Source organism: Herpailurus yagouaroundi, unplaced genomic scaffold (assembly GCF_014898765.1).
Source record: "Herpailurus yagouaroundi ecotype Mexico unplaced genomic scaffold, PumYag 159, whole genome shotgun sequence".
Lineage (NCBI taxonomy): Eukaryota > Metazoa > Chordata > Mammalia > Carnivora > Felidae > Herpailurus > Herpailurus yagouaroundi.
This window is the reverse complement of record NW_024412400.1, coordinates 63,119,558-63,147,208: the sequence shown is the minus strand read 5'-3', so window position 1 is coordinate 63,147,208 and position 27,651 is coordinate 63,119,558. Positions and strand designations below refer to the sequence as shown.

The 27,651-nt window shown below is 42.3% G+C and overlaps 1 protein-coding gene and 1 long non-coding RNA gene across 2 annotated transcripts; one reads left to right on the top strand and one right to left on the bottom strand.

The window, feature by feature from the left end:
- Positions 1 to 292: 292 nt before the first annotated feature.
- Positions 293 to 6,313, bottom strand: LOC121033969 (uncharacterized). The gene is made up of 2 exons (XR_005792231.1): positions 5,899 to 6,313; positions 293 to 1,318 (listed from the first exon to the last, which is right to left on the bottom strand). It is a non-coding gene; the product is annotated as an uncharacterized LOC121033969 (long non-coding RNA).
- Positions 1,088 to 3,199, top strand: ACTRT3 (actin related protein T3). The gene is made up of 2 exons (XM_040480699.1): positions 1,088 to 1,290; positions 2,091 to 3,199. The coding sequence occupies exons 1-2, from the start codon at positions 1,088 to 1,090 to the stop codon at positions 3,007 to 3,009; spliced, it is 1,122 nt and encodes a 373-aa protein (XP_040336633.1). The 3' UTR covers positions 3,010 to 3,199.
- Positions 6,314 to 27,651: the final 21,338 nt, after the last annotated feature.

Genomic DNA, 27,651 nt, shown 5'->3' with positions numbered 1-27,651 from the left:
AAAAAAATCAGACACCAAAGATGCACTTTTTGGCACACAATGTACTTAAATTTTTCTAAACCTAAACTTCATAGGACCTAAGGAATATCACTTTTCTTGCAAAGAGGCAGACACATCCTTATGCCTAAAAATCACGTCTTTTTTTTTTTTTTAAGTTTTTATTTATTTTCAGAGAGAGAGACAACAGAGTGGTGGAGAGGCAAGAGGCAGAGAAAGAAGGAGAGAGGGAGAGAATCCCAAGTAGACTCTGCACAGTTAGTGCAGAGCCGGATGCGGGGCTCCAACTCAGGAAACCGTGAGACCATTACCTGTATTTTTTAGGAAATAGGAATGACCTTCATATTACATGGGGGATAACCAGATGAGATTGCTAAAAATCAATCAATCCAAAAAAGTGAGCTTCTACCATTTTGGTTTTGACTACATTTTGCTTAGAAACTGCAGGAAAGAAGCGCAACAAAGTATTTGCCTGGTGTATAGAAACAATAATAAAAGTATATAAAGCCCACTTTAAATCCTAGCATTCTTTCCTTTGTGTTTTCAAAAGTTGACAAGGGTTTCCAGAAGCACAAACCGGGCGTCTTCTGTGACAACTTTCTCTAGTCAAATCTTCCCACCTTTTCCTAGGTTCAAGGGCACATTCTAGAACTTTCAACATGCCCATGGACAGACACATTAACCAGAATTCAAAGGCTTTGGAAAAGAAAACTTTTTATGACTCATCGAGGTATTGGGGAAGGCCTCTTGTGAAGGGTTAGATTTATATCATTAGTGAAGAAAGTTGGGTTTTCCTGATAGTGGTATCCCGGGATTCCAAGGGGGTGGCAAGTGACCCAGCCCCTGTGAGATGCAGTCGGGGGGTGGGGGTGGGGCGCAGCACTTTGGAGGGTCAATGGGCCTGGGCTCTCCAGGGCACGCCTGCCAGGCGCAGGCCCCGTGGTCAGGCCAGCGCTTCTGTGACGCGACGTTCCAGGCCGTAGGCCTTCTGGCGCTGCCCAAGGGCCCGCGCTGCGCACTTTCGCTCCCTAGCGTAGCCCGCAGCCAGGGCAGCCCGAGCAGCCAGGAGACAGGAGGAGGAGGCGGCGGCATGAGCTACTACTACCAGCTACCAGTGGTGATCGACAACGGCTCAGGAGTGATTAAGGCGGGCCTGGCTGGGTCGCGGGAGCCCCAGTTCGTCTACCCCAACATTATCGGCCGGGCCAAAGGACAGGGCTGGGTAGCGGAGGGCGCGCTGGAAACGTGTGTAGGTGACCAAGCGCAGGAACGGAGAAACTCGTTGTCCATCAGGTACCGTCTTCTCACAGCGGGCAGGACCCTAGTGGAGCGGAAAGAGGGAGGGTCTAGATGAGGGGCATAAGGGTGAGAGAACAAGGAAGACAGGAACAGGAAGTTTCAACCCGCTGGTGCAGGCCACAAATCTCTGAGGGTACCAGACATCTAAAGGGTTAGCATTACTTGCTCTTCGTATGTAAACAGATCTGTTCAAATGTATAAATAAAGTCACCGTTCATAATGTACAAGTTTATTTAAGGATGTCACTTTCTCCCTGTGGGTTATTTTCTTCAATTAATTGATATTAAAACTGTACTATTATGTAAAGATTTCCCAATTTTTAAACTTCGTTTAAAGTTTATTTATTTTGAGAGAGAGGGAGCAGGGGAGGGGCAGAAAGAGAGAGGGAGAGAGGGAATCCCAAGCAGGCTCTGCCTAGAGCTTGGGACTTGATCCCACCAACTGGGAATTCCTGACCTGAGCAAAGATCAAGAGTCAGATGCTTAACTGACTTAACCCAGCCAGGTGCTCCAAAGACTTCCCCCCATTTTTTTTTTTTTTTTTTTAAAGATTCTTTGTCTTCCAAAGCGGGGACAAATGGAAAGCAACAAAAATTGCAGAGCAAGTCAGCTATGCAAACTTTTGCTGGCAGTTACCTTCTCTAACTGGCTGTGACAGTCACTGCCCACAAAGGGTACTGGTAATAAGTATGGGGATTAACCCAGGTTTGAAGAGAGTAGGTGCTGAAAAAATTAAAAGCTGCCACTAAAAAAAAAAAAAAAAAGCTGTCACTTATCTTACTGCTTTTCCTACAGCTACCCAGTGGAACGTGGTCTCATTACTTCCTGGGGGGACATGGAGGTCATGTGGAAGCATATCTATGATCATAACCTGAAACTAAAGGCCTGTGATGGCCCAGTCTTGATTACGGAGCCAGCACTGAACCCACTGGCCAACCGGCAACAAATCACTGAAGTGTTTTTTGAGCATCTGGAGGTGCCTGCCTTTTATATGTCCATTCAGGGGGTGCTGGCTCTCTTTGCTGCTGGCTTCACAACTGGTTTTGTGCTGAACTCAGGTGCTGGGGTTACCCAGTGTGTGCCCATCTTTGAGGGTTACTGTCTGCCTCATGGTGTCCAGCAGCTAGATCTGGGAGGCCTTGACCTCACCAACTACCTCATGACACTGTTGAAGGAGCAGGGCATCATGCTGCTTAGTGCTGCAGACAGAAAGATTGTTGCAGACATTAAGGAAACTTCTTGTTACGTGGTAATGAACTACGAAGAGGAAATGGCCAAGAAACGTGATTCTATAGAGAAAGTTTACCAGCTACCTGATGGGACGATGATCAAGCTCTATGACCAACTCTTTCATTGTCCAGAGGCCCTCTTCTCTCCACGTCTTAGGAACCTTCAGACCCCTGGCATCGATAAGTTGTGTTTCAACAGCATAATGAAATGCGATACAGATCTAAGGAACTCGTTTTTCTCCAATATTATCCTTGCTGGGGGATCAACCTCTTTCCCCGGTTTAGACAAGAGGCTAGTTAAAGGTGTAGCAAATATGGTACCTGCCAATACTCCTGTGCAAGTTACAGTTCCCCCAGAAAGGAAACTATCAGTGTGGATGGGAGGCTCTATTCTTGCATCCCTGTCTGCTTTCCAGGACATGTGGATCACTAAGGCAGAATTTAAAGAAGTTGGACCCAACATAGTACATCAAAGATGCTTCTGAATACAGATAAAATGGTTAGAAAAAAATGCTTTGAGTATATGTGACAGAAAACTTTGGATATCATATGTGTCTGAGAGAACAGAAAGTATTTCAGTTGTTGGAATGTCCATGTCTCTTCCATTTCTGTGATGGGTGAAGCAAACAACCTGTTTCTGGAGTAGAACCAAATTAAATGCTAGAGGAAACATTATTCTTGACCTTGAAGTTCTCATCTTTCCCTTGGAAAAATTTGTAGTGCAACATGTGTGCCAACTGGGTGATACAGATTTAAGTTTGTTGAGGTTTACATAATGAACAAAGCATATTCAAGGCATGCTTAATAGACTGGTTTTATTGAAATAAAGAGTTCACATTGAGCAGACTAAGAGCAATGACTAGGAAAGTAAATGAAGGCCAAGGACTGGAAAGGGAGGCTTTGTGTTACACGTCCTATAGGCAAAGGAGAACAATTAAAGAATGAAAAGAAGGAAACATAGGAAATTAAGATGAATGTGGCAGTGGTTTGGAGAATAAATTGGGCTGGGAAGGCCCTGGAGATTTGGTGATCAGTTAACCAGTTATTAGTCTAGATATAAAGTAGTCAAGTCATAAGACTCAAGATTATAGACAATAGGAATTCAGAAGAAGTAATTACAAAAAAACCTGACAAGTCTTGGTATCTAGTTAGATATGATGGGGGAAGAGTCTGAAATGACCTGGGTTCTTGATAATGATGGCAGTATTCATGTAACTCAAAGTATTTCATATCTGCTCTGTGCAAAGCACTGTGTTAAGCACAATGACTGCTAAAGCAGGAGTGAGATCCTGTCCTTAAGAAGCCAGCAGTCTAGTATAAGAGGTGAGATTTATGCCTTGATTATAATAATACTAGGTAGAAAGTGATTTGGTGTCCTAAGAGAAGCATAAAATGGTCTGGGGGTTCATAAGGAGGAAAATACATTGAGCTCTCGTGGAAGACTTTCTGGTAGATTTGGCTCTGGGGCTAGATTTGAAAGCTGAAATTTAAACCTAATGTAATGCCCTTTCCTCAGAATTCAGGGGCAGCACATGTGGATTTAGGTCGAGGCTCTACCACCTACCAGCTGCATGAACATTTTGAAGATAAATTTTTCTTATCCATAAAGTGGGGCTGCTAATCCCTGTCTGTCTCACAGGGTCATTGTAAATTCCAAATAGGATAAACCCTGTAAAGATACCTTTTAATTTTATTCTTTTTTGTTTAGTACATAAAACTATGTACTAAAATATAAAGAGAGAGAGACAGAGTGCAAGTGGGAGAGGGGCAGAGGGAGAGAGGGAGACACAGAATTAGAATCAGGCTCCAAGCTCCAAGCTGTCAGCACAGAGACTGATGCGGCTCGAACACACGAACTGGGAGATCATGACCTGAGCCAAAGTCAGACGCCCAACCCAACTGACTGAGCCATCCAGGCGCCCCTAGAAACTTTTCGAATACAATGAAATCTGTTATCTTCTGTTGTAGAATTAGATGCTACTTCCTCCATGCAGTCAAAATTCATTGTGTCCTCCAACGCATTGTTATTTGTTCTTCTATTGACCACTTAATTTATGCAGCCTTATCTTTTAGTTTGCTTGTCTTTCTCCCGCAATAGATATGTTCTTAGAAGATAGGGATTGTGGGATTTCCCTTTTCATCTCTATCCCCTTCCCTGATGCTCTCTATGGTGCACTCCCAGTAGGTATGTAGATACGGAGAATTGACCAAAAGAAAATTCTGGGCAGACGTAACAGGGCAAAGATTCCAAGGTGTAATAATGATGGGCACATTGTACAAGGAGAAGTGGGCCTGAGTCAAGCATTTGTGAAGAGGTGTATTTCATTCCTAGGTACTTCTCTCCCACGTCAGTGATTATAAGGAAAACTAGATTGGATACCGTGTAAAAAATGATTATCTGAGGGCACTGTGAACAGTTGATGCTGCACTCACCAGATTCACAAGCACTGTAGAGAGCATGAACTTATTCTTCAGAATTCTGAAACTGTTTTCTAAAAGAAGATAGAGCTATCTACACATTTATCTAATTTAAACTTCAACATCTCAGGGGGGCCTGGGTGGCTCAGTGGGTTAAGCATCAGATTCTTGCCTTCAGCTCAGGTCATCAGCTCGTGGTTGATAGGTTCAAGCCCAGGATTGGGCTCCATGCTGACGGTGTAGAGTCTGCTTCGGATTCTGTCTCTCCCTCTCTGCCCCTCCTCCTCTTGCTCTCTCTGCCTCTCTCTCAAAAATAAACTTAAAACACAAAGCAAAACTTCAACATCCCAGAGAGATGAGTGATATGCCCCGATTCGAGAGACCCCCCCTGAAAACAAACCACCAGAGTCCAGAGTGAAAGCCAAGCGGCAAGGGTCGTTTATTGCAGGTTCGAACCTGGTGCTCCGCGCACTAGTTGCCGGTGACGCTAAAAGGCCCTGAGCGAGGATCTTACAGCTTCTTTTATAGACGGGCACAAACAAGTTAGGGATTTTTTTTTTTTTTGCGGTTACAGAGCTGTTATTGGTTAACATTTAAATTTGAACACTCAGCAGAACTTGATTGGTTCCCGCCTTTTTTTCAAACCACTCAGCAGAACTTGATTGGTTCCCGCCTTTAGGTCAGACCACAACCTGGCGCACCCTGGCTGATTCTGGGAAGGCAGGGGGGGGTGGGGGGAGGTCTTTTCTTTGCAGTTGTGAGTACACCTGGTAATTTTTCTCTTAGTCTCTCAATGAGCGAGACAAGCATTATTCCCATTTTACAAATTTAAAAAATTGATATTTAAACAGGTTAAGAGATTTAAGTTTAAAGCGATCCCAAAGTAAATTGCTTGCTACATTAGTCAGGCAAACAATTCCGAACCGTGGTCTGAGGTAGTTAACTCAACAACCTACCTGGAATATTCTGTACTGACTCCGGCCTCTAACATGGGATCATAGATGATCCTTTTCAAGTAATCTAGGGATAGGGAATAAAATGGAAAATCACGTTTATATTTTCCCTGCCCTTAAAATCGTTGGAAACCAACCCCTCTAATATTGTATCTTTCTTTCAGACTGAGGTGTCAATAGCGACAACTCCACAGAATTCACCCAACTGAACATGAATTCTACAATTAGGATCAGCCAGTTATATGTAAAACAATATTATACCATTACAGAAACTTGGTACAATTTACGGTGGATTTTTAACCTAATCATGACACAACATTAAAGCAAAGTCAATGACTGAAAAGCTTTCATTTCCTAATAAAAGGTAAATTCAAATCTTGAATGTTAAGATTAAGAATGAAATAGTTATACTTAATAAAACCCATCCTATGTTCAAGAAGACGTTGCAGAGAGGCCTTCTAAGAAGGGAGCAGGGAAGGAACTCCAAGGCAATCCAACGAGCACAGCCAACCTTCTGGTTTAGCCGAGGCTATCCGGGAATCTATTTTCTTAAAGATCTCTAACAAATGTGACTAGAGTTGAGAATCACTGTCATATTTCCCAGGCCCTAAAATTTTTCTGTGAACTTCATTTTCTTAAGGTGGTCGAGCGCACCGAGGCCGGTCCTTAAGGCAGGTGCACCCGGTCCTTAAGGCAGGGAAAACGGAGCCGTGCAGTAGGACAAGCTCGTTTTTACTTTCAAAGTACGTCGGGAAATACCTAACGCTTTTCCCAGGAAATGTGGGGGGAGGGGCGCAGCTGTCCTCACGGCCGGAAATAGAGCATTCCAAAAAAAAAAAAAGGGGGGGGTGGGTGAGGACGGATGTCGCGAGAACCGCGACGGGAGGGCTTTAGCCAATCGGCGCGTACGGCGGCCACTGTCTTTATAGGGAGCCGCGGCGTTTTGCACCTCGGGTTGTGGAGGGTGGGCCTGGGAGGGGAAGCGGTCAGTTTTTGTCTAACCCTAACTGAGAAGGGCGTAGGCGCCGCGCTTTTGTTTCCCGCACGCTGTTTTTTTCGCTGACTTTCAGCGGGCGGAAAAGCCTCGGCCTACCGCCGTCCACCGTACAGTTTGGAGCAAACAAAAAATGTCAGCTGCTGACTTGCTCGCCCCTCCCAGGACCCTGCGGTGGCTCGCCTCCTTAGCCCCCGCGTCCCGCCTAGAGGCCGCGGTCGGCCCGGGGCTTCTCCGGAGGCACCCATTGCCGTCGCGAAGAGTTGGGCTCTGTCAGCCGCGGGTCCCTTGGGGGGGCCAAGGGCGAGGCTCTGACCGCAGGGAGAGAAACGGGAGCAGGTCCCCGCGCGCGGTGCGCTTCCCTGAGCTGTGGGACTTGCACCCGGGACTGGGCTCAGACACATGCCGCCTGCTGAGGTGTTGTTGGAGGCCCGCAGTCGGCTTTCCAAGGGAAGGGGCGGGGGCGGGGGTGGGGGGAACTCCTTTTGTGCGCGTCGGTCTCCCTTCGCCATCAGTGGTGGGCCTGTGGGGTCGCGATACCCGCGGATTGGACTAGGGTGCGTGCAGATTGGCAGAAGGATGCGTGGAGAACATTTATGAAATTGGCCCAGATGAATGGGCAGTGAGCCAAGCAGTCAGCGAGCCATTCTTTTGTAGGGTTTTTGTCCTAATCCCCTGCCTCTGGTTTTGTTGCCCATTTGTACTTCATGTATTAGCTGATCTGGGGGTTTTGTTGAGGTTTTGCCTTTACGAAAGTAGATCTGGAAAGTAGATCACGCAGCCAGTCCCCTCGATGGGATTGTTAAACATTTCGTAAGTATTTGTTAACCAGAACTAGTGTGTTCTCAAAACAGTGAATATTGTTCCTTTAATGGTGCTAGCTTGTTAATTTTCTTTGCCTCTGCCAGTGGTTGCAAAGCATTAAGTGGCGACAAACGGAAAAGAAGGAAATATATTACCACCCAGCCCCCATTTGGATCTGGTGTTCTTTCAGGAAAGAAAATAAACTGATGGTCTACTAGGTTAAAGGAAACAACCTACAGGCCCTTCTGCCCAGTTATCCCCAAAGACTAAATCCAAATTTACGTATGGATTCATCCCAAAAGAGTGCCTTCACTTCCTTAAGACAGCTATTCAGGGGGTTGTTGCTGGGAGAGATGGTAGCCCGCGACCTGCATTTTAACATTTTTTATAAAAAAAAAAAAAAATTAACATTTATTTTTGAGAGACTGACAGAGCATGAGCAGGGGAGGGGGAGGGAGAGAGAGACACACAGAATCTGAAGCAGGCTCCAGGCTCTGAGCTATCAGCACAGAGCCTGACGCGGGGCTGGAACTCAACAAACGTAAGATCATGACCTGAGCCGAAGTGGGACGCCCCAACCGACTGAGCCACCCAGGTGCCCCTGGGGCCTGCGTTATAAAGACAAATTACCAGGGTGATGATACTCTGCTCACGTCCCGCCCCAACAACGGAAAGAACCAGTCTGGAGGACCATGTCAGCAAATTTGTAAATGTGTGGGTCTGCAGTACCTCATCCCATTACCTAAAATAGGTCCTTCAGTGTTGTCCAACACAATTCTTAGCCCAATTATAGACATGTGAAAAAGCTGGAATTCACTGTTGCTGGTAATGTTCTCTAAGAAGAAGAATAATTTTCCTCAGCATGGTTTTCTGGAAAGCACAAGGGCGAGTAGGTTGAGATAACTCCGCTTCACCAAGCTTCCATGTACTCAGAAGGTGACCTTTTAAGACCACTTGAAGACTGCCAGGGTTCCTTGAACTATAAATAAATGTCTTTTGTTCCTGCTCCACCTAGTGGTACTTTAGCTTCCCCGCATTTACAAGATTTGTGGTATGGGGCCTGCGGCAAGGATGGCCATCTACTGGGAATGTTTTTCTCTCATTTTTAAAAAGAAAATATTAATTGAATGAATACAATTTAAAAATAAGTCCACAGCTGTTTTTTAGTTCTTGTATTTGAAGTCCTCCCTCTGACTAATGTCTTATAAACATTCCAAAGGAAAGCTCTTCTTAGTATTATAAACATTTGATATATTTATTCTAGTTTGGCAAAGTAATTCTCTTAAGTGATACAGTTTTGGAGTAAAAAGGGACCATCAGGGTCATCCAATGATATAATTTACATGGAAAGCTTTTGTGGATAATAATTATGGCAAATGTGAGTTATCGCTACAAGACTTAAATCCCTCTAGCAGATAAAGAACACGCTTAAATGGGGTTAGATGACTTACCTAAGTTAATTACTTGCAGAGTTGGGACCAGCAACAAGGCCTCCCAACTTTAAGTTCAGTGCTCTGTATTTACCATGTGGCATCTTAATGCTGCATTGGTTTGTCTGGGAAGAATGACTAGCATTAATTGCACCATCATTTTCTGGTTTAAAACGAAATCGCATCCTTAATGGTTACTTGCCTGTGAGCTTAGTTTCCACCCCCACCCCCACTCCCTCCACAGCCGCCTTTGATGTGATTTTGTGCTGGAAAGTCCCATGTGTGCTTCACTATTTTACACATACAGCTGATCCTTGTCATTTGTGGTAGTTCTATAAAGTTATAAACATTGAACTAATGAATACTGAACCATTTCTCTAGGGGGAAATATAGAATTAGGTTTCTGTGAGCCTCTGGTCACAACATCTGCACCAACTGATTAAGGCATAATCTTGTTTTATGTGTGTTTCTGTTTAAAGAAATATATTAATATCTTAATATATGTTCAATATATGATTGACTTACTATTTTTAAGACTATATTATTTAACATATAACATTGACATTTACATATATATTTAATATGGATATATCAGTAATGTACTCAAGTTCATATACTCATGCCTGTATGAAGCATATCTAGCACGTGCATTTCCTATATGGATCATATCACAGCCTTCCTTTTTTTTTTCTTTTTTTAAAAGTATTTATTTATTTTGAGAGAGAGAACGAGCAGGGGAGGGGCAGAGAGAAGGAGAGAGAGAATCCAAAGCAGGCTCTGCACTGTCAGCGTGAAGCCTGACACAGGGCTCAAATTCACAAACCATGAGATCGTGAACTGAGCCAAAACCAAGAGTCGGACTGAGCCACCAAGTTGCCCCTGTATCACAGCCTTCTTGCACTTAGGAACACCAGATAGCACTTCAACACTATGCTTGGGGGTCATTTTAAATAACAAAATCAATAACAAAAAGCACAAAAGTACCAAAAAAGTGCCCCTAAATAGAACACAAAAAGGGCAGTTATTTACAGTGTTATTTTTGGAATGAGAATGTAAAGTGTTCCCTTGTTTGGCCTCTGCTGGGAACCTTCAAAATCAGTTGACTGAAATTTTTTACTGCTCTGCATGTGTTTGTGAATGACTGTAAAAACATTGCAGGTATTGATTTGGGGTTTACAAATTTTAGTAGATAAATTCAAAATATGAAACCCACGAATACTGAAGATAAAACTCAAGGTCTCTGTGACACTTGTACCTAAGAGAGACTATAGGTACCCGTCCACATGGCCACTGATGTACTTGGGGCTTGTTTCATGCCTCTTATATTCTTTAAACAAGTGATTTACAGAGCGGTATAGTGGGAGAAAAGGGTATGTGAATTTTGAAAATAATAGTATCTGCCCCACTTATTTTTTTCAGTTAATTATGCCGAATATCAAATAATAAAGGAGGTTGTGAGAATTTTACGCTTATGAAGGAAGCTATAGCTTTAAAGATATTGAGAAACATGGGTTTTGCTTTGTCTTTAGAATGAGAGGCTTCTTTTCTAAGGTCCTCCGTTGGCTCTAGTTTTTGACTCTGAAGATGACATGAATTTTATTTCAGCTTGTCCTGGTTCTGCAGTCAAACCTTTCATATTAGCCTGGCTCAAGACCTTCTAAGAGACACCTGTACGGCACAGGCATGCGTATATGCACACATGCACCCAGACTCACATGAAGTGTAGAGGAAGAGTAGCTTGGAAGTAAGATAATGAAATGGCCAAAGGTAATTGCCCTTCCTTCCCCACACATTCCTTGAAGTTAATAATGTGAGATGGAATGAAAACCGCCAAAACACCCAAGGCCTAGGCCAGGGTTTGTAAATTTAAATGTTTGCCGTGGATGTGAAGGAAACAAAGGAGTGAATCACTCCAAGAATAAGAAAGTAGAGACTAGGGAGATGGTGGGGAGACACGAGTGTCCCTTAGAAAGTGGGCAGCAACGGGGCGCCTGGGTGGCGCAGTCGGTTAAGCGTCCGACTTCAACCAGGTCACGATCTCGCGGTCCGTGAGTTTGAGCCCCGCGTCGGGCTCTGGGCTGATGGCTCGGAGCCTGGAGCCTGTTTCCGATTCTGTGTCTCCCTCTCTCTCTGCCCCTCTCCCGTTCATGCTCTGTCTCTCTCTATCCCAAAAATAAATAAACGTTGAAAAAAAAAATTTAAAAGTAGACTTTAAAAAAAAAAAAAAAGAAAGTGGGCAGCAGCTTTGTGGGAATGGAAGGCTAAGATTGCCAATACTTTAGGGGAGTACAAAACATTTAGATTTTTATGTGAACACAGTTTTAAATGTTGGTAGCTAATCTGAAATAACATTTAAATATCGTGTGGGTGTATAAATAATTTGGGCTGGTCTTTGTTTCTGAGTTTGGGGAAGTAGCTTCTATACCTTTGGACTTTCCCAGGTGGTAGGAGTGCCTTTCTTATTCATGGTGGGCCTCTCATACTTTGTGAGATGACTAATAGTTTATGAGATGACTCAGTATGGGGCTGGTCGTGCCAGAAAGAGCAAATGGGGGATTATCAACCCAACCTTCTGGGAAGGGGTTTGCGGGGGGGCAGAGACTGATACATGATTTACCAATCATACTGATATAATGAAGCCCTAGTAAGAACTCTGGACACACGGAAGCTTGGATGAACTTTCCTGGTTGGTAGTAATCCACCTTGTCTCATATCAGTGTATTGGGAAGATGATACATCCTTGAGGACGCAGGAGAGAACAGTGGAAGCTTCACATTTGAGACTTTCCCAGACCTTATTCTCTGCATCTCTCCTCCCTGTCCTTTTGCTGTAATAAAACTGTAATTATAAGTATTGCATTTTCCTGACTTCTGTGAGTCATTCTAGCAAATTACCAAACTTGAGGAAGCAGCAGGAACCCCTAAATTTGTAGCCAGCACCTTAGAAGGGAGGGTGGCCTGGGACCCTTGAACTTGTGACTGGTATCTGGAGTGAGGGCAGTCTTGTGGAGGACTGTGCCGTTAGCCTGTGCAGTTTGGCCTGACTTAGGTGGTTGGTGGCAGAAGTCATTGCAGTGGGCCAACTGAAGAGCCTTTTGAGGTAAAATCTGGCTCATTATAGGCCACTAATTTATGACCTTTGGCCTAGGTAAATTCAACGATACCAGATGCCAGGAATGCTTTCCCTAGAGATGTGGGAGTTTGGGCCATCCCACCAGTTCAAGGCCCACCCAGGATAATCGTATTTGAGAAGACGCTATGCTGTTGGCACCTTTTATCGGCCCCTGGGTATATCATTGGAGGCAGGACTTTCAAAAATTAAACTTTAATACTATTCTGAAATAGTAATGCCACTCCTTCTTCATAATATTTAGGGCCTAGGACATTTGTTCCTGGGGTTCTGCCTAAGGGAGGCCTATCGTTCATCAGTGTCCATTCTGTCAGATCCTGGTGGAGCTGTGAGGAGGCTTCTACCATCACTTGGTAGAATTGAGGCCATTTTACCCCTACCTTTCCTTTATCCTGGTTCAGATCTCCCCTCCTAGAGAGTTATCAAAGTGTACGGTGTCTTCCTTTGTGTTGCTTCAATTCTTCCTGGAGAGAAAAACGAAAGAGGAAGGAATACGAATGATGTTATCCTTGTGGTCAAGCATATTTAGCCTGTGTTCTGACCTAGCTGGGGGATCTAGTGTAAAGCACCCAGCTTCAAATTCCACATCTGTCGAGTGAATATAGTGAGACTTACCTGGAGAGGGGGTTCTTTAAGAGAGGAAAAGTAGGTGTTATTCTCTTACTTTGCAAAGAATGATTTTGCAGCACTCTACTGGGAGTGTTTTGGCTACTCCAGCAGGAAGAGTTTTGATTTGTGTTAGGCATATAGGTAAGAGAAGTGTGGATAAGAATAGTAGTGATAATGGTCTGTTAGTTTTTCTAATATCATACTAATTATGAACGTGATGCACATCTGTAATAAGAAATGTCCTAGATGATGTTTACTATCCTGTATTTTGTCTTGGGGTCTGTAGGTTTTTACTTTGGTGATATTTATGTGTGTACCATGGCTGTCTGTGTAGATCTTTCTTGACTCACGATGAGGTTATGTCCTGATACACCCGTTGTAAGTTGAAGATCTCATAAGTCAAAAGTACACCTGGTGTACCGAACATGATAGCTTTGCCTAGCCTACCACTGACATTAGCTTACCCTTGGGCAAAATCTCTAACACAAAGCCTACGTTACAATAAAGTGTTGAATATCTTACGTAATTTGCTGGATATTCTACCGAAAGTGAAAAACGGAATGGCTGGTCCGGGTACAGAAGGTTGTAAGTGTATTGGTTCACCCTCATGATGGCGTGGCTGACTGGGACCTGAGGCTCCCTGTTGTTGCCCAGCATCTCGAGAGAGCATCCCACCACGTATTGCTAGCCTGGGAAAAGGTCAACAAGTAAAGAAATTGTAAGTCAAACCGCTGTAAGTCGGGGACTGTCTGTGTTAGAAATGTTAAAATGTATAATTATAGCTATTAAAAGCAATTTTAGGGAAACCCATCAGAAAAAAAAATACAACAGTGAAGAAATAAAAATACCGGATTTTTCTTTTTCTTTTTTTTTTTTTAATTTTTTTTTTCAACGTTTATTTATTTTTGGGACAGAGAGAGACAGAGCATGAACGGGGGAGGGGCGGAGAGAGAGGGAGACACAGAATCGGAAACAGGCTCCAGGCTCTGAACCATCAGCCCAGAGCCTGACGCGGGGCTGGAACTCCCGAACCGCGAGATCGTGACCTGGCTGAAGTCGGACGCTTAACCGACTGCGCCACCCAGGCGCCCCAAAAATACCGGATTTTTCATATCAATTTTCGAATGAGGATATTGTAGCTAAAATGAAAAACATTATTTATATCATTTGCAGAAAATAGTTGTACTCACCTCACAATCACTTTTTAGCGTGCAAGGAGCTTACCAAAGTGAACCAAATGACTTATTTTCAACCTTGGAAGAAAAACTCAATTAAAGCTGCAATTGAACTGTAATGGCACCAAGGAGTTGGACTTGACCTCACATGCCAGATGATAATCATCTTTCAAGTGTACAAACAAGGAAGCATAGTTATCAAAGAATGAGAAATACATTTGTTCAAAGACCATTTACTGCTTTAACAAGAGGTGAAAGCTTGCCAGAAATGTATAAACACCTAACACTGTGCTATTCATAGGCTTAACATGTTCAAAGACTTGGGGGGCAATTTAAAAATATCTTTGAAGTTGTGAGTATTCATCATCATATCTAATAATGCTTACTTTCTGGAGCCCCTTTCCAAGGAGGGCAAAGCAATTTATCTGACTTATTTTCATGACATCCTTGTGAGATAAAGCAACTACCATTATCTCCCTTTTGCAAATGGAGAAACTGAAACACTGGGAGGTAAAATCACTTGAAGGGGTCAGTGGCTGGCCCAAGAATTTAAGCACACACATTAAAGCTTTTAATTCCCATTTTAGCTTAACTACAGAAAACTAAATAAGAATTAAAAAAAAAATAAGAATCTCATAGTTTTTCTTTCTCCCTTTTTTTTTTTAATGTTTATTTACTTTTGAGAGACAGAGTGTGAGTGGGGGAGGGGCAGAGAGAGAGGGAGGCACAGAATCTGAAGCAGGCCCCAGGCTGTCAGCACAGAGCCTGATGCAGGGCTCGAACTCATGAACCATGAGATCATGACCTGAGCTGAAGTCAGACGCTCAACTGACTGAGCCACCCAGGTGCCCCTTTCTCTTTTTTTAGTTACCGGCCAATCAATGTTTTTCCTTATCAGTCTTGGTAAGGGAAACTGTCTAAAATCGGGCTTTCCACAGCAACTAGAATCTTCTTACATTGGAATGAATGAAATATTTTCAAAGCTGTGAAGTTCGTTTAACAATTGCTCACTAAATGCCTACCCTGTCACATGTTGCACTGTTCAAGATGTTAAGATTTCAAAGGTGAGAAACGTGCTTTCCATTTTTAAAGGTCTTCCTGAAGAGAAAGATTATATACACATTCTATATGGCGGTTCGGTCTTATTTAAATTTAAAGTTTTCATCTTGTCCCCCAAATCTATTTCTTCCTGTTTTCCCCTCTCTCTCAGTGCCACTGCCACACACTCAGTTGCTCAAAGTATTAATCTGGACACCATCCTTGACTCACTTTTCCCTCACCCCACCGTATCCTCTGGTCCATATTGAAAACATACCCTGAAGTCTTTGAGTCTAATTCATTTCCATTGCTACTGCTCTAAGAAATACAGTTGGCTGCAAAGATCTTCCAACTATCCTCTCTGCATCTTGTCCCCTACGCACCATCAAGTCATTTCCCACAATGCCATGAGTGATCTTATGAAGGTGCAGACGGAACCGTGTTTCTTCTCTGTACAACCCTTCAATGGCTCACATTGCATTCAGAGTAAAATCCAAAATTCTTACCAAGGTTTTGCAAGATCTGGTCCCTGCTTACCCCTCTAACCTCATTGTAACCCCTTTTCTCCTCTTGCACTGTGCTGTAGCCATGCGGGTCTCCTGATTTCAGTCCCCAGGACTTGCTGAGCTCTTTTTCACCTTAGGCCCTCTGCTTCAACTGCCTTGCCCTGCACTTGGGGCTCTCAGCCACCTCCTCTTTCTCATTTCAACTTAGATACTACTTCCTTGGAAGCCTCTCTGACCTTTTAAAGCCGGTTCTCTCTCCTTTTATGACATTATTTGGTTACCTTCATCCCATGTTTTCCTCATTTGTAACAAATTGTTTGCTTATAGTCTGTCTTCTTCGCTAGGCTGTAAAGATAGGTACAGGGACCACATCATTTACTCATTGATACATCCCTGATGCATATGTAATAGTTGCTTAATAATTAGCTGTTGAATAAGTGAATGAGTGCTGTTGGGATAGAGACAGGCCACTTAAATGTGACTTCTGGGTTTTTTTGTTTTTTGTTTTTATGTTTTATTTATTCTTGAGAGAGAGAGAGAGAGAGAGCACGAGCAGGGGAGGGGCAGAGCAAGAGAGGGACACAGAACCTGAAGCAGGCTATAGACTCTGAGGTGTCAGCATAGAGCCGGATGCGGGGCTGGAATCACAAGCTGTGAGATCATGACCTAAGCCGAAGCCGGATGCTTAACCGACTGAGCCACCTGGGCACCCCTGTCTTTTGTTTTTGTTTTTTTTAATTTAAGTTATCTCTACACTCAGTGTGAGACTTGAACTCACAACGCTGAGATCAAGAGTCACACACTCTGGCCATTGAACCAGCTATAGGTGCCCCTGTAATTGCTGTTTTACCAGCACAGACAGACGCAAGCTGCTAAGTAGATTTCTGCCAAGTATATTTTCTTTTTTCCAGTTACAAAATTAGTGTAACAGTGTTACAAAAAAAGCTGAGAAGTAGAAAACAATCACGTTTCAGTAAAACTCTAGTATTATTTGGTATATTTCTTTCCAGTCTCTTTCTTTAAAAAAAATTTTTTTTTAATGTTTATTTATTTTTGAGAGAGAGAGAGAGAGAGACAGAGTGTGAATGGGGGTGGGGCAGAGAGAGAGGGAGACACAGAATCCAAAGCAGGCTCCAGGCTCTTAGCTGCCAGCACAGAGCCCAATGTGGTTAGAATTCGTGAACCTCGAAATCATGACTTGAGATCGTGTGTTTAACCGACTGAGCCAGCCAGGTACCCCTCCCGTCACTTTCTACGTGTATATTTTACATGATTATATCAGATAGGTACATTTTACCTAATTATTTTCCAAGTCCTGCTTTTGTCAATACAGTAGTAAATTATAGGCTTTTTTTTGTGATACTACAAAAGACTTCAGATCCATTAGCTAATACTGTTGCCTAATGTTCCATTCAATGGATACACCAGTTCTACATAACACTTTGCCTATTGATGGATATTTAGGTTGTGTTCAATTTTTTTCTTGCTATTGTGAATAATTATTATGTACAACATTTGCCATGTTTTTAGATTATTCTTTTACTTAGTTACTAAGCGTGCATGACTGGGGCACCTGGATGGCTCAGTTGGTTAAGCAGTCCACTCTTGATCTCAGTCCAGGTGGTTTGTGAGATCAAGCCCTGCGTTGGGCTCTGTGTCTGCTTGGGATTCTCTTGAAAGGCCTGAGAAAATTGAAACTTAAAAGCTTAAGTTACGGGAAACTGAAACCTAACCAAGCTTAACCAGCTTGTTCCGCTTCTGTACAATTGCTTGGCGCGCCCATGTTTTCCTGATCAATCATTACTGCCTGGCACGTCCGTATATTCTTGATCAACCATTGTTACTTGGCACATCCGTGTACTCCTGATCAATCATTGTTGCTTGGCACATCCGTGTATTCCTGATCAATCATTGTGATACCCGTACCCCCGGTTGTGGTCTGACCTAAAGGCAGGAACCAATCGAATACTGTTAAGTGTCCAACTTTAAACACCAACCAATCGCAGCTCTGTAACTGTGGAAAATTCCTGATTGCCCCATGACTTGTTTGTACCTGTCTATAAAAGGGGTGTAAAAACCTCTCTCAGGGCCTCTTGGCATCACCGGCAACGGGGGCGCAGAGGTCCAGGTTCGAACCTGCAATAAATGACCCTTGCTGCTTAGCTTTGACTCTGGACTCTGGTGGTTCGTTTTTGGGGGTCTCTTAGACTCTGGGAGTTTCACTCTCTCTCCCTCTCTCACTGTCCTTCCCCTCTGCCCCCCCCACCCCCCCACACATGCACTCTCTCTCTCTCTCTCTCTCAAAATAAATAAATAAACTTAAAAAAAAATAAAAGAATGCATGATTAACACAAAGGTATTTGGTTTGAAGGAGAATTACTCAGACTTGTAGAGTGACTTTGGGTAATCTACCTATTTTGCTTTGTCTTCTAAAATTTTCAAAAAAAGAATTTTCCTTGATTACCATATATATCTACTTATATAGAGCATTAGATCTGGCCATAGCTGCAGGTAACTTGGGTAACTGAATATTGAATCATTGAATCTCTCCCAGAGTCTTTCTACTAAAATGGAGCATACGTTATGTATTCCCTGTCTTATCTTTCCTCATTTTCTTCCTTCCTTACTTTCACTGCCAATCAATTTTAACAAAGCAGGAGTTAGAGCTGACAGGGAGAACAAGAGGGGGTGGGGTAGGGGAAGGGAGTGGGAGGGCAGAGAGGGGGAAGAGACAGAGCATGGTTAAAAACTCTGAGTCTATTTCTCAGCTTCGTTTGTGCTTCTGTTACAGGGACGAAGGAAATCAATACATAGTCATGGTGGTGCCTCTTCTGCATTATACTTTTCCTCCTGCATTCAGTTGTAGTCATGCATTGTAGGTGGAATGGATTGACCCTTGCCTATATACAGATGGTTCTAATCCCATCTTCTTTGCCATTGTGAGCAGCTCTGGGATGGTCCACTTGGAACAAGTTTAATGGTTGGAACAGTTTAATGGTTGAGTGAAATTAGAGTCTCTCTCCTTGAATGGCAATGAAGGAGCAAGAAATCAATGTTCTGCTATTAGAATTAGAAGGGAAGCCAGTCTGAGGACAGAGTCAACACATAAAGACAGGCAGAATCCAGAGACACACAGAGCAAGAGGGGTGGGGCCCTTGATGCACTCTACTTAAAAGCTTGCTTTACTTCTGGACTTTCTAAATACATGAACTGATAAATTGCCTTGATTGTTTAAGCCATTTGGGAGTTGAGGTTTTTGTTGCTTTCACTCAAAAGTACCTTAACTAATGCAGAAGGACTGGCATGAAGGACTGCAATATGATTGCTGTCTTGCCAAGTAATCTTATTGTGGTCCAGTCCCAGAAGGGGGTGACAGTGGCTTCTGTCCTAGAATGAAATGTTCTTTCCACCACAGGAGGCGTTCCTCAGGGACTTCTGGACCCCCTCTTCTCCCACTTCGTACTCCCAGGCCCTGGACACAATGATAGGTATCATTACCATTTCTAAAGACAGGACTTGAGACTTTCAGATACTGTATTTGCAAGTAAATGTTTTCCTATTAGAAATGTTTTGTAATTACCAAGTGCCATGGATGTGGTTTGTGACTATTTATGACACACGATATTTATTTAATTTATCTACATTTTATTTTATTTTTTCAATGTTTATTTTTGAGAGACAGAGAGAGACAGAGCATGACCAGAGGCAGGGGACAGAGAGAGAGGGAGACACAGAATCCGAAGCAGGCTCCAGGCTCCGAGCTGTCAGCACAGAATCTGACGTGGGGCTTGAACTCACAGACTGTGAGATCATGACCTGAGCTAAAGTTGGATGCTTAACCGACTGAGCCACCCAGGTGCCCTGTTATATATATTTTATTTTAAAATTGTGTAATATGATTCCTAAATATATAAGTAATATAATATAATATCAAATAGCAGAAGCACAAGGGCTGTAATTCTGAGGCAGAAGCAATCTGGACAACAGCCCTAGGCTAATCAGAGATAGAGGTCCAAAGGCTAGGAACTTGGAACCACAGAGTGTGCTTGAAATGTTTATTCATAGTGGTGAAAAAAACCTGTGTTTGTGTGTGTGGCACACAGCAGTGAGAATTCGCACTTCTGCTCTTCTCCATCTTCCACTCCCATTCTGTCCTTTCCCCCCACGCTAGCTCTCATCTTATTCAGTGGGTTGTTTATGACAGAGGGATTCACATGAATGATGGTGTAACTGAAGTGAGAATATCTATCTAGTTTATTTTGGTCTTAAAGTTAATGTTTTAAAAGAATTAACGCATGGAATTAGATGACTGTCCAAGGTGTTATTCCTGTTATGGAATAAGTCTTCCTTTGGTATTTACTGCAAGAAGCTGACTCTAGCAAAAAGTAACACTGCTGATGATGATACTTCTGAGTGGTTGACTTCCATATTAACAGACTTCTCCTTCGCTCTCAGAGTGGTGTTCCTTAATCAGAAATACTGTTTTGACCTGCTCATTAATGTAATTTTCTCTGCTAGTGCAAGATACGGAATTAAAACAGAGTTATAGGGGCGCCTGGGTGGCTCAGTTGGTTAAGTGGCAGACTTCAGCTCAGGTCATGATCTCACGGTTTGTGGGGTCAAGCCCCGCATGGAGCCCCATGTGCAGAGCTGGCCTCAGATCCTCTGTCTCCCTCTTTCTCTGCCTCTCCCCAACTTGTTCTCTCTTTCTCTCTCTCTCAAAAATAAATTAAAAAAAAAAACATTAAAAATATGAAACAGTTATATTGAGAGCAGAGAGGAACAGAGGGGATGATTTGAATTCACCAGGTCTCTCTACTTTTCTCCACTCCTGTCTTCATTTTGCCTTTTTCCAGCACTAACTCTGACCTTGGTTGTTTGGTCTTTGTCTCAGAGATTCAGATGCTGATTTTTTAATAGGGCACAAAGACTCAGCTGTATTATTCTCAATTTCACACTACTTATACCAATATTTCCCAGAGGTGTTCTGCACAGTGTTTATTTTTTCTATTTGTTTATTCATGTATTCATTCATCCAATAAACATTTACTGAGCACCTGCTATGTTTCAGCGTTATGTTAGGTACTAGGAATGCCAGGCACTGGGTGATCAAACTGGGGTCCTGGCAGTAAACTAGAGAAGACATACAGTGACAAGTAAATTAACAAATATGTAATTTCAGAGTGTGAAGGAAATGAACAGGGTGATGGGCTAAGGTACAATGGGTGAAAGAGGAGGGTTTACATAGTGGATAGAAGAGAGAAGTGTATGTATTCCAATTATACTTTGTAGGTAGATCTATGATAGACATTTTATGAAATGGCCATAAGAGAATGGAAGAGGGAATTGGGCATGATTCCCAGGTTTCTGGCTGGAGCAAATGGGATAAGTATAGATGGGATTTAATAATATGAGGGAAACAAGTTTTTTAGAAAAAGCAATGATTCACTGTTTTCATGTTGAGGTGAGATGTGAAAGTCTAAGTTTGTATATAGGACAGGGCCCGTTTGTGTGTACATCCCAATGTAATTATTAATAATGTTCCTTTTTAGTCTCAAAAATCCTGGAATGTGGGGGGCGCCTGGGTGGCTCAGTCGGTTAAGCGTCTGACTTTGGCTCGGGTCATGATCTCACGGTCCGTGAGTTCGAGCCCTGCGTTGGACCCTGTGCTGACAGCTCAGAGCCTGGAGCCTGCTTTGGATTGTGTGTCTCCCTCTCTCTCTGACCCTCCCCCGTTCATGCTTTGTCTCTCTCTCTCTCTCAAAAATAAATAATAAAACATCAAAAAAAGAAAAAAAAAAAAGAAAAAAAATTCTGGATTGTGCAATACATTACAGGGTCATCCTGCGTGTTGGCGGGAGTATTTTGGTAAATTGGAGAGGTATGATATTGTTATTTAGAATAAGAAATACATATTGGTCTTGTACTGCATTTCTGGCACAGAGCTCCTAAAACTTTTGGAATTTCCTAAGTGACAAGAGTGATAATGATGTCTTGATATTCATGACAAACCCCTTTTAGGCATACCCGAGCTTATGCTCATAAGGTAACTTTTGGAAAGCACCTGAGGATGAGTCTGGTTGCTAGAGGAATCAACCACATGGTTAGGAGGCTGGAACTTTTCAGTCCCCTTTCCCCCCCACCATGTGCAGTTAGAGCCTAGGTCACATGCAAGGATTCCTTCATTCTTCTAATCCTCAAACAACTCTTTGTAGAATATGTGAAAATAATTACCTTATTTTAGTAGTACAAAAACATTGTACTATAGCAACTGTTATCTGAATTTTATATAGGATTGAATCGAGGGTGAGCAAGGTCTGTGATACTCTCTCTCGAGTAGTGCTGTTTGTGTACTTCCAATTTCGCTATGCCCCATGTTACTTATTCAACCTTTCTTCTTTCCGCTCTTCTGTGGGGTGGGGGGTGGTGGAAGAAGATGAGAGATAGCCATCCTTTAATTGCACTGAAATTTACAGTATTAGCTTGAGTGTCTGACCTGGGAGTCCTCCCACAATTTGATCTTAGTGCTTATGTATTCTCTATTTTTTAGTGTTCAAGTCATCTCTGTACCCAGCATGGGGCTTGAATGCACATCCCCAAGATCAAGAGTTGCATGCTCTACCAACTGAGCCAGCCAGGAAGTCCCAGTGCTTGTGTCTTCTTAACTTGAAAACCAACTCTTATATTCCAACAATTATGAGTGTAGTAATGGGGAGACTATGGCTTCACATGTGAAATCTGACTACCAGAGAAATCAGACTTACTGTCCCTGAAAGTAGAAAGAACACTAAAATGAGGGATATGATATCTGGGCTTAAATCTCAATTTTGCCGTGTAGTTTCTCACTGACGTTGGGCATTTCACTGAAACTGTTTCCTCCTCTCTAAAAGGAGCTTATTAATATCTGTTCTTTCTAACTCACAAAGATTTATAAAGATTAGACAAGCCATGTGAAAGTACATTGCTGTGCAAATTTAAGTTATACAACTTCTTTCCTTAAAAGAAATATTTTGAGTCATCATTTCATGTCCTGAAAATGAGAATAAAGAAAATTCATCTACACCCATGAAAGTGGCCCGATTCTCATGTTAGAGAGGAATCTTAGGAAAAGTATAAAATACGAAGAATGATGTAAGGAAGAATTTCAATTAGTTAGAATTCAACTAACTAAAACCTTTAATTAATCAGGATTAGTTTTAAATTTTTCTGATTCTAGGGGCACCTGGCTGGCTCAGTCAGTTGAGCATCTGACTCTTGATTTCTGTTCAAGTCATAGTCTCATTCATGGTCTATGGGATCAAACCTTGCATCGGGCTCTGCACGGACAGCAAGGAGCCTGCTTGGGATTCCCTCCCCTGGCCTCTCCCCAACTTGTGTGCGTGTGCACGTTCTCTCAAAATAAATAAACTTTAAAAATTTTTTGATTCTAAACCCCAAAAAAATATTTCTTGAATTTATCCTGTGATTTACCCCATTGTCCATCTATGTACATTACCCTGCACTGGGAAAGTGTGAGGCAGATGGCAGAGGGAAGTGTGGGATAGATGGGGTTCTTGATGACACTGCTGCGTTGTTATTTTGACTTGCTCTGGAATCCCCTGCCCCTGGACTTTGTTCATGAGATCATAAGTTTCTTTATTATTTGAGGCTCCTTCAGTTGGGCTTACCTGTTATTTGCATCCAAAAGCATCTCAATACATTTGCCTCTACTAATTTTACATGAGGTAACCTAATCCTTTATTCTCCTCAAAGATAGGCTTTTATGATCTCTTTTTTGATCTCTTCCTGGCTCGAACTAACACCCAAAGGCGCAGGGCTTCACAGAAGCAGCACATAGCAGAAAATAGATAAAAAGCAAAAGTTTGTTCTAGAATCAGAAATTCCACCCTTTCCCCCCTACTCTACCACTTGCTTCATCTAGTCTGTGGAACTCCTGATAATTGACTCTGGTTGCCAGGACTTGGGTCTATCTCTGCCTTTTGGTGTCTCTGCCGGTGACTTGAACTTGGCCATATATTGTCTAAACCAGGACAGTCGCTGCCGATTTTAACCTCATCTTCTCCTACATTCTCAGTTCTAATCAGCCTAGCTCCTCTTTTCCTTACTTGATGACTGCATAATTATACATTTCATCCTAGGAATCCTACCTATCCTTATTCATTTAAGCAAAGCAAGAAATTATCATTCTGGGGCTTTTCTGAAGCCACTAAAAGATTACAGAAATTTACACACGAAAGAAAATGGCGTATAAATATAGCAGGGTTACGTAGTTTACCAAGTCTCACGGTGGATGGTGGCAGCGCCGGATTCAAGCCCAAGTCTATTTGTCTCGAAGTCTGTTTGTTTGGTTGCTATTCATCATGCTTTTCATTTCTTTCAAAACAGGAACAAAATCATACTTAATGTGCCAGATAAGCCTTATTTAATTTCTTAAAAAAACAAACAAACAAACAACTAAACATATACTTACCATATGGCCCAGAAATTACACTCCCGGACATTTATCCCAGAGAAATGAAACTTATGTTTTTACAAAAACCTGCACACTAGTGTGCATAGCAGCTTTATTCTCAACAGCCCTAAAGTGGAAATAACCAATATGTCCTTTAGTGGGTGATGGCTAACCAAGCTGGGACATCTGTACTATGGGATGTTACTTAGCAATAAAAAGGAACAGACTAATGATACATACGACAACTTGGATAAATGTCAGGCATTATGCTGAGTGGAACAAGCCAGTCACCCAAGGTCATATACTGTATGATTCTGTTCACATGACATTCTCTAAGTGATAGAATTATAGAGATGGAGAACAGATTAGTGGTTGCTGGGAATAGGAATGGTGGAGAAAGGGGAGGGTAGCTGTATCTATAAAGGGGTAGTAGCATGGAGGGGATCTTTGTGAAATAGTTTTATGTCTTGACTGAATTGTGGGCTACATGAGTCACATTTGATAAAATGACAAAGAATTGTACACATACATTGTACTAATGTCATTTTCCTAGTTTTGATAGTGTGCTATAGCTATGTAATTAGGGGAAAGTGGGTGAGAGGTATATGGGACTTCTCTGTTCTATATTTGCAACTTCTTGGGAATCAATAATTATTTCAAAATAGAAAGCTAAAAAAATAGCCTCATTGTCTCTCACTTCCCTCTCTACATCCTCTTCCTCAATCCAGCTTGTCACTCAGCCAGAGACCAAGCAATATTAGTGTAGGGTCCCAGGGCTAGCCACCTCAAAATGTATCCCAATGGCATATTGATTATCTTGAATTGTAGCTACTTGGGGAAGGTCTGATGCAGGCACACTCGGATGTCTTCTGTCCCCCTGAAATCAGGAAATAAAACTCCCATATGAAAGATACTCTCCTTGTACTAAGAAGTAAAACGATATCCTTATCATCAGTTAGGAACTTTAAAGCTGAGAAAGCTGTAGAAATAAATCTTATTAGTTTTAAAAAAACTATCACCTCAGCCTAAATTCTGCTTAGAATTTCTTACTACTTAAAGCTCCCAAACATCTGTTTTCTTTATTCTGTTAACTCCTCACAAACGTATTGTCTCTTTGTCTACAGTGTATAAAAACTGCTTGCCCTGGTCATTTCTTTGGGTCTCAATTTCACTATTGGACCTCCATGCATATGTAATAAAACTTTGTTTCTTTTTCCTCCTGTTCTTCTGTCTCATGTCAATTCCTAAACTAGTTAGAAGAACCTGGGAAGAAGAAAGGAAATATCTCCTTCTTCTGCATTAGACTCTGTTCTTTCCCTTCCCCCTAAATCTAACCAGTCTTAAAGTCCTGTCTGTCCATTCTGTCGTTCATGTCCTGACATTCATGTCACTCCTGAGCGTGCAGCTCTCTGTCTCTGCCCCGAGTCACACCCTCCAGCCTGCCCTTCTACAGTATCTCCCTGGCTGGCTTCCTATCTGCCACCTATCTTTTCTAATGTCGGTGACTTCTTTAAAATGTGAATCAGATCCTTTTACTTCCCTGCCCAAGAACAGTTGGTGGCTCCCTGATGCCCATTGTTTCAAATCAACTTAGCTTGGTAAACAGGAGCCTTCAGTTCCTGTTCTTTCCTCCTCGTAGGAGGAATAAATCTGCATGTCCTGGAGTCGTGTCTCCTCTGCAGTTTTGGTAGGTTAGATAGCTGGGTTAGCAAGTCAGAGTAGACCAGAAAGACAAGCTGATACCAGTGCATGGGCTTCAAAGTTTCTCTCATTCTATCAAGGCTACAACTCTGACCAGGGGCCTCCGTGGTGCATTGATGTTTCCTATTCCCTAGAGTATTATGGAGCAGGACCTCTTTCTACTGGGATGTTAGCCCTGGGGCATGTGGACCATCTATGCAGGGCCTGAGCTGTGGGATAATGAGAGTTCAGGGGACTATGAACACTTCACTACTTCTCTGCTGGTAAGCTGTTCTCCTATAACCTCTATTTTATATCTTGCTGCATATATGACACTTAGGTGTATATGCCTGGAAGTACTCTGCGTGATGCTGTCTCACCAGACTCACCGGCTGATGCCCGCTGAGCATGTGGCCTCCAACAATGACCCATAATTCTCAGGAAGTGTACCCCTCTGCTGGCTCATGTGCTGTTTGGCTTTCTATCACTTTCTGATTCCTGCCATGTCCCCCAAACAGAAACAGGCCTACTAGCTTTCATTTTTACATAGGGCCCCTTCATTCTTCTGTCAGGGAACTTCTAACATTGTTTTATAAGCCCAGTGGTGAGGTTGCTTCCTTCTCGTCTCACCTAGACTATCAAACTCTTTGAAGGATGAGACGGTTTCATTTTAGCTTTGTATTTCTGATGCTTGTGAGAGCCTTGCACATGGCTGGTGTTCGGTACACATTTGTTAAATGAGCAAATGACTTGTGACATGTGCGAGGGCCCTTTAAATAGTAAACACTATACCAATATTAGTTGTGATGAAAACACGTTAATGAAGACAGCAAGATAAGCCATATGAACCAGAATTGCTGATATAGCAAAATCAGTTACCAATACATTAATCCCTCCAGACACATATACACAGACACATGTATACATACATGTCTGTAACATACATGGCGCATAGCATGCAATCAGTTTTCATACTGGGACTAACACGCTGCAAGATTGCGGTCTCTCTCCTTTCTCTTCGTAGAAGGGGCTTACTCCACACCATCCACACAACACGCTTCACATCCGCTTCTCTAGACTGTGAGACAGCAGGCATAGGATGTGGTGTGGTGCTCGGCTGCTGACGGAGTTAAATAAATACTCTTTAAAGGGGAAAATACTTTTTATGTGCAAACCCAACTGAATTTCGGCCACCACATCATGTCCTTTGGCTCAACACCAGCCATCAGAATAAGGACAGGTCATTCTTCACATTGATAGATCTGGAGTCACAGAACTCTGTCTCCCCTTACTAGTAGGTGAGTTTTAATGTGCTAGATTGTCTGACTCAGATACATTGCTTTTGTAGTACCTTTTTGCCCTACAGGGGCTTTCTCTAAATTTGAACTTAAGTATGTACCATTAGAAGCCTAAAGGAGGCTAAGTGTTAACTACCCTATTTTTCTAGAGAACATTTATTTATAGCTAAATCTAAAGTCAAAAACTGACTGTCTTATGCATTTCTAGTGGCTTTATGAAAAAACAAAGAAAATAAATTTTATCCTAAATTTTGAAATGATGTTAAGATAATTAAAAAGGGATAACTTACTTATATTTCATTTTTAGTGTAGTATCTAAAATTGTGTACCACACGGAGACTGAAAAACCGATGATTCACTTTCAATTTGTAATCCAAGGTGAGAATAATTACACAGAGCAATTTTTTCTGATGTTAGGGTTGAAATTTTTCTGGTTTGCTATATTTTCTATTCTCTTTAGTTTTCAAACTACTTTATGAATACTAAATAGTTGTACAAGTGAGGAGAAGCTATTTTCATAAAGCCATTTTTTTTCCATTTTAAATTTATGATCTGTCAAAACCTTAGTAAGGTTGAAAAGTTTTGGCTTAGCCATTTTATTTTTTCTCAACAGTAGATGGCAATATCTGTTCACCTGTAGC

Bases quoted from the DNA above. Each gene is read 5' to 3' on its own strand.
- ACTRT3 (XM_040480699.1), top strand. From the start codon at position 1,088: ATGAGCTACTACTACCAGCTACCAGTGGTGATCGACAACGGCTCAGGA. The intron at 1,291-2,090 runs GTACCGTCTTCT...CTTTTCCTACAG, and splicing joins AGAAACTCGTTGTCCATCAG to CTACCCAGTGGAACGTGGTC.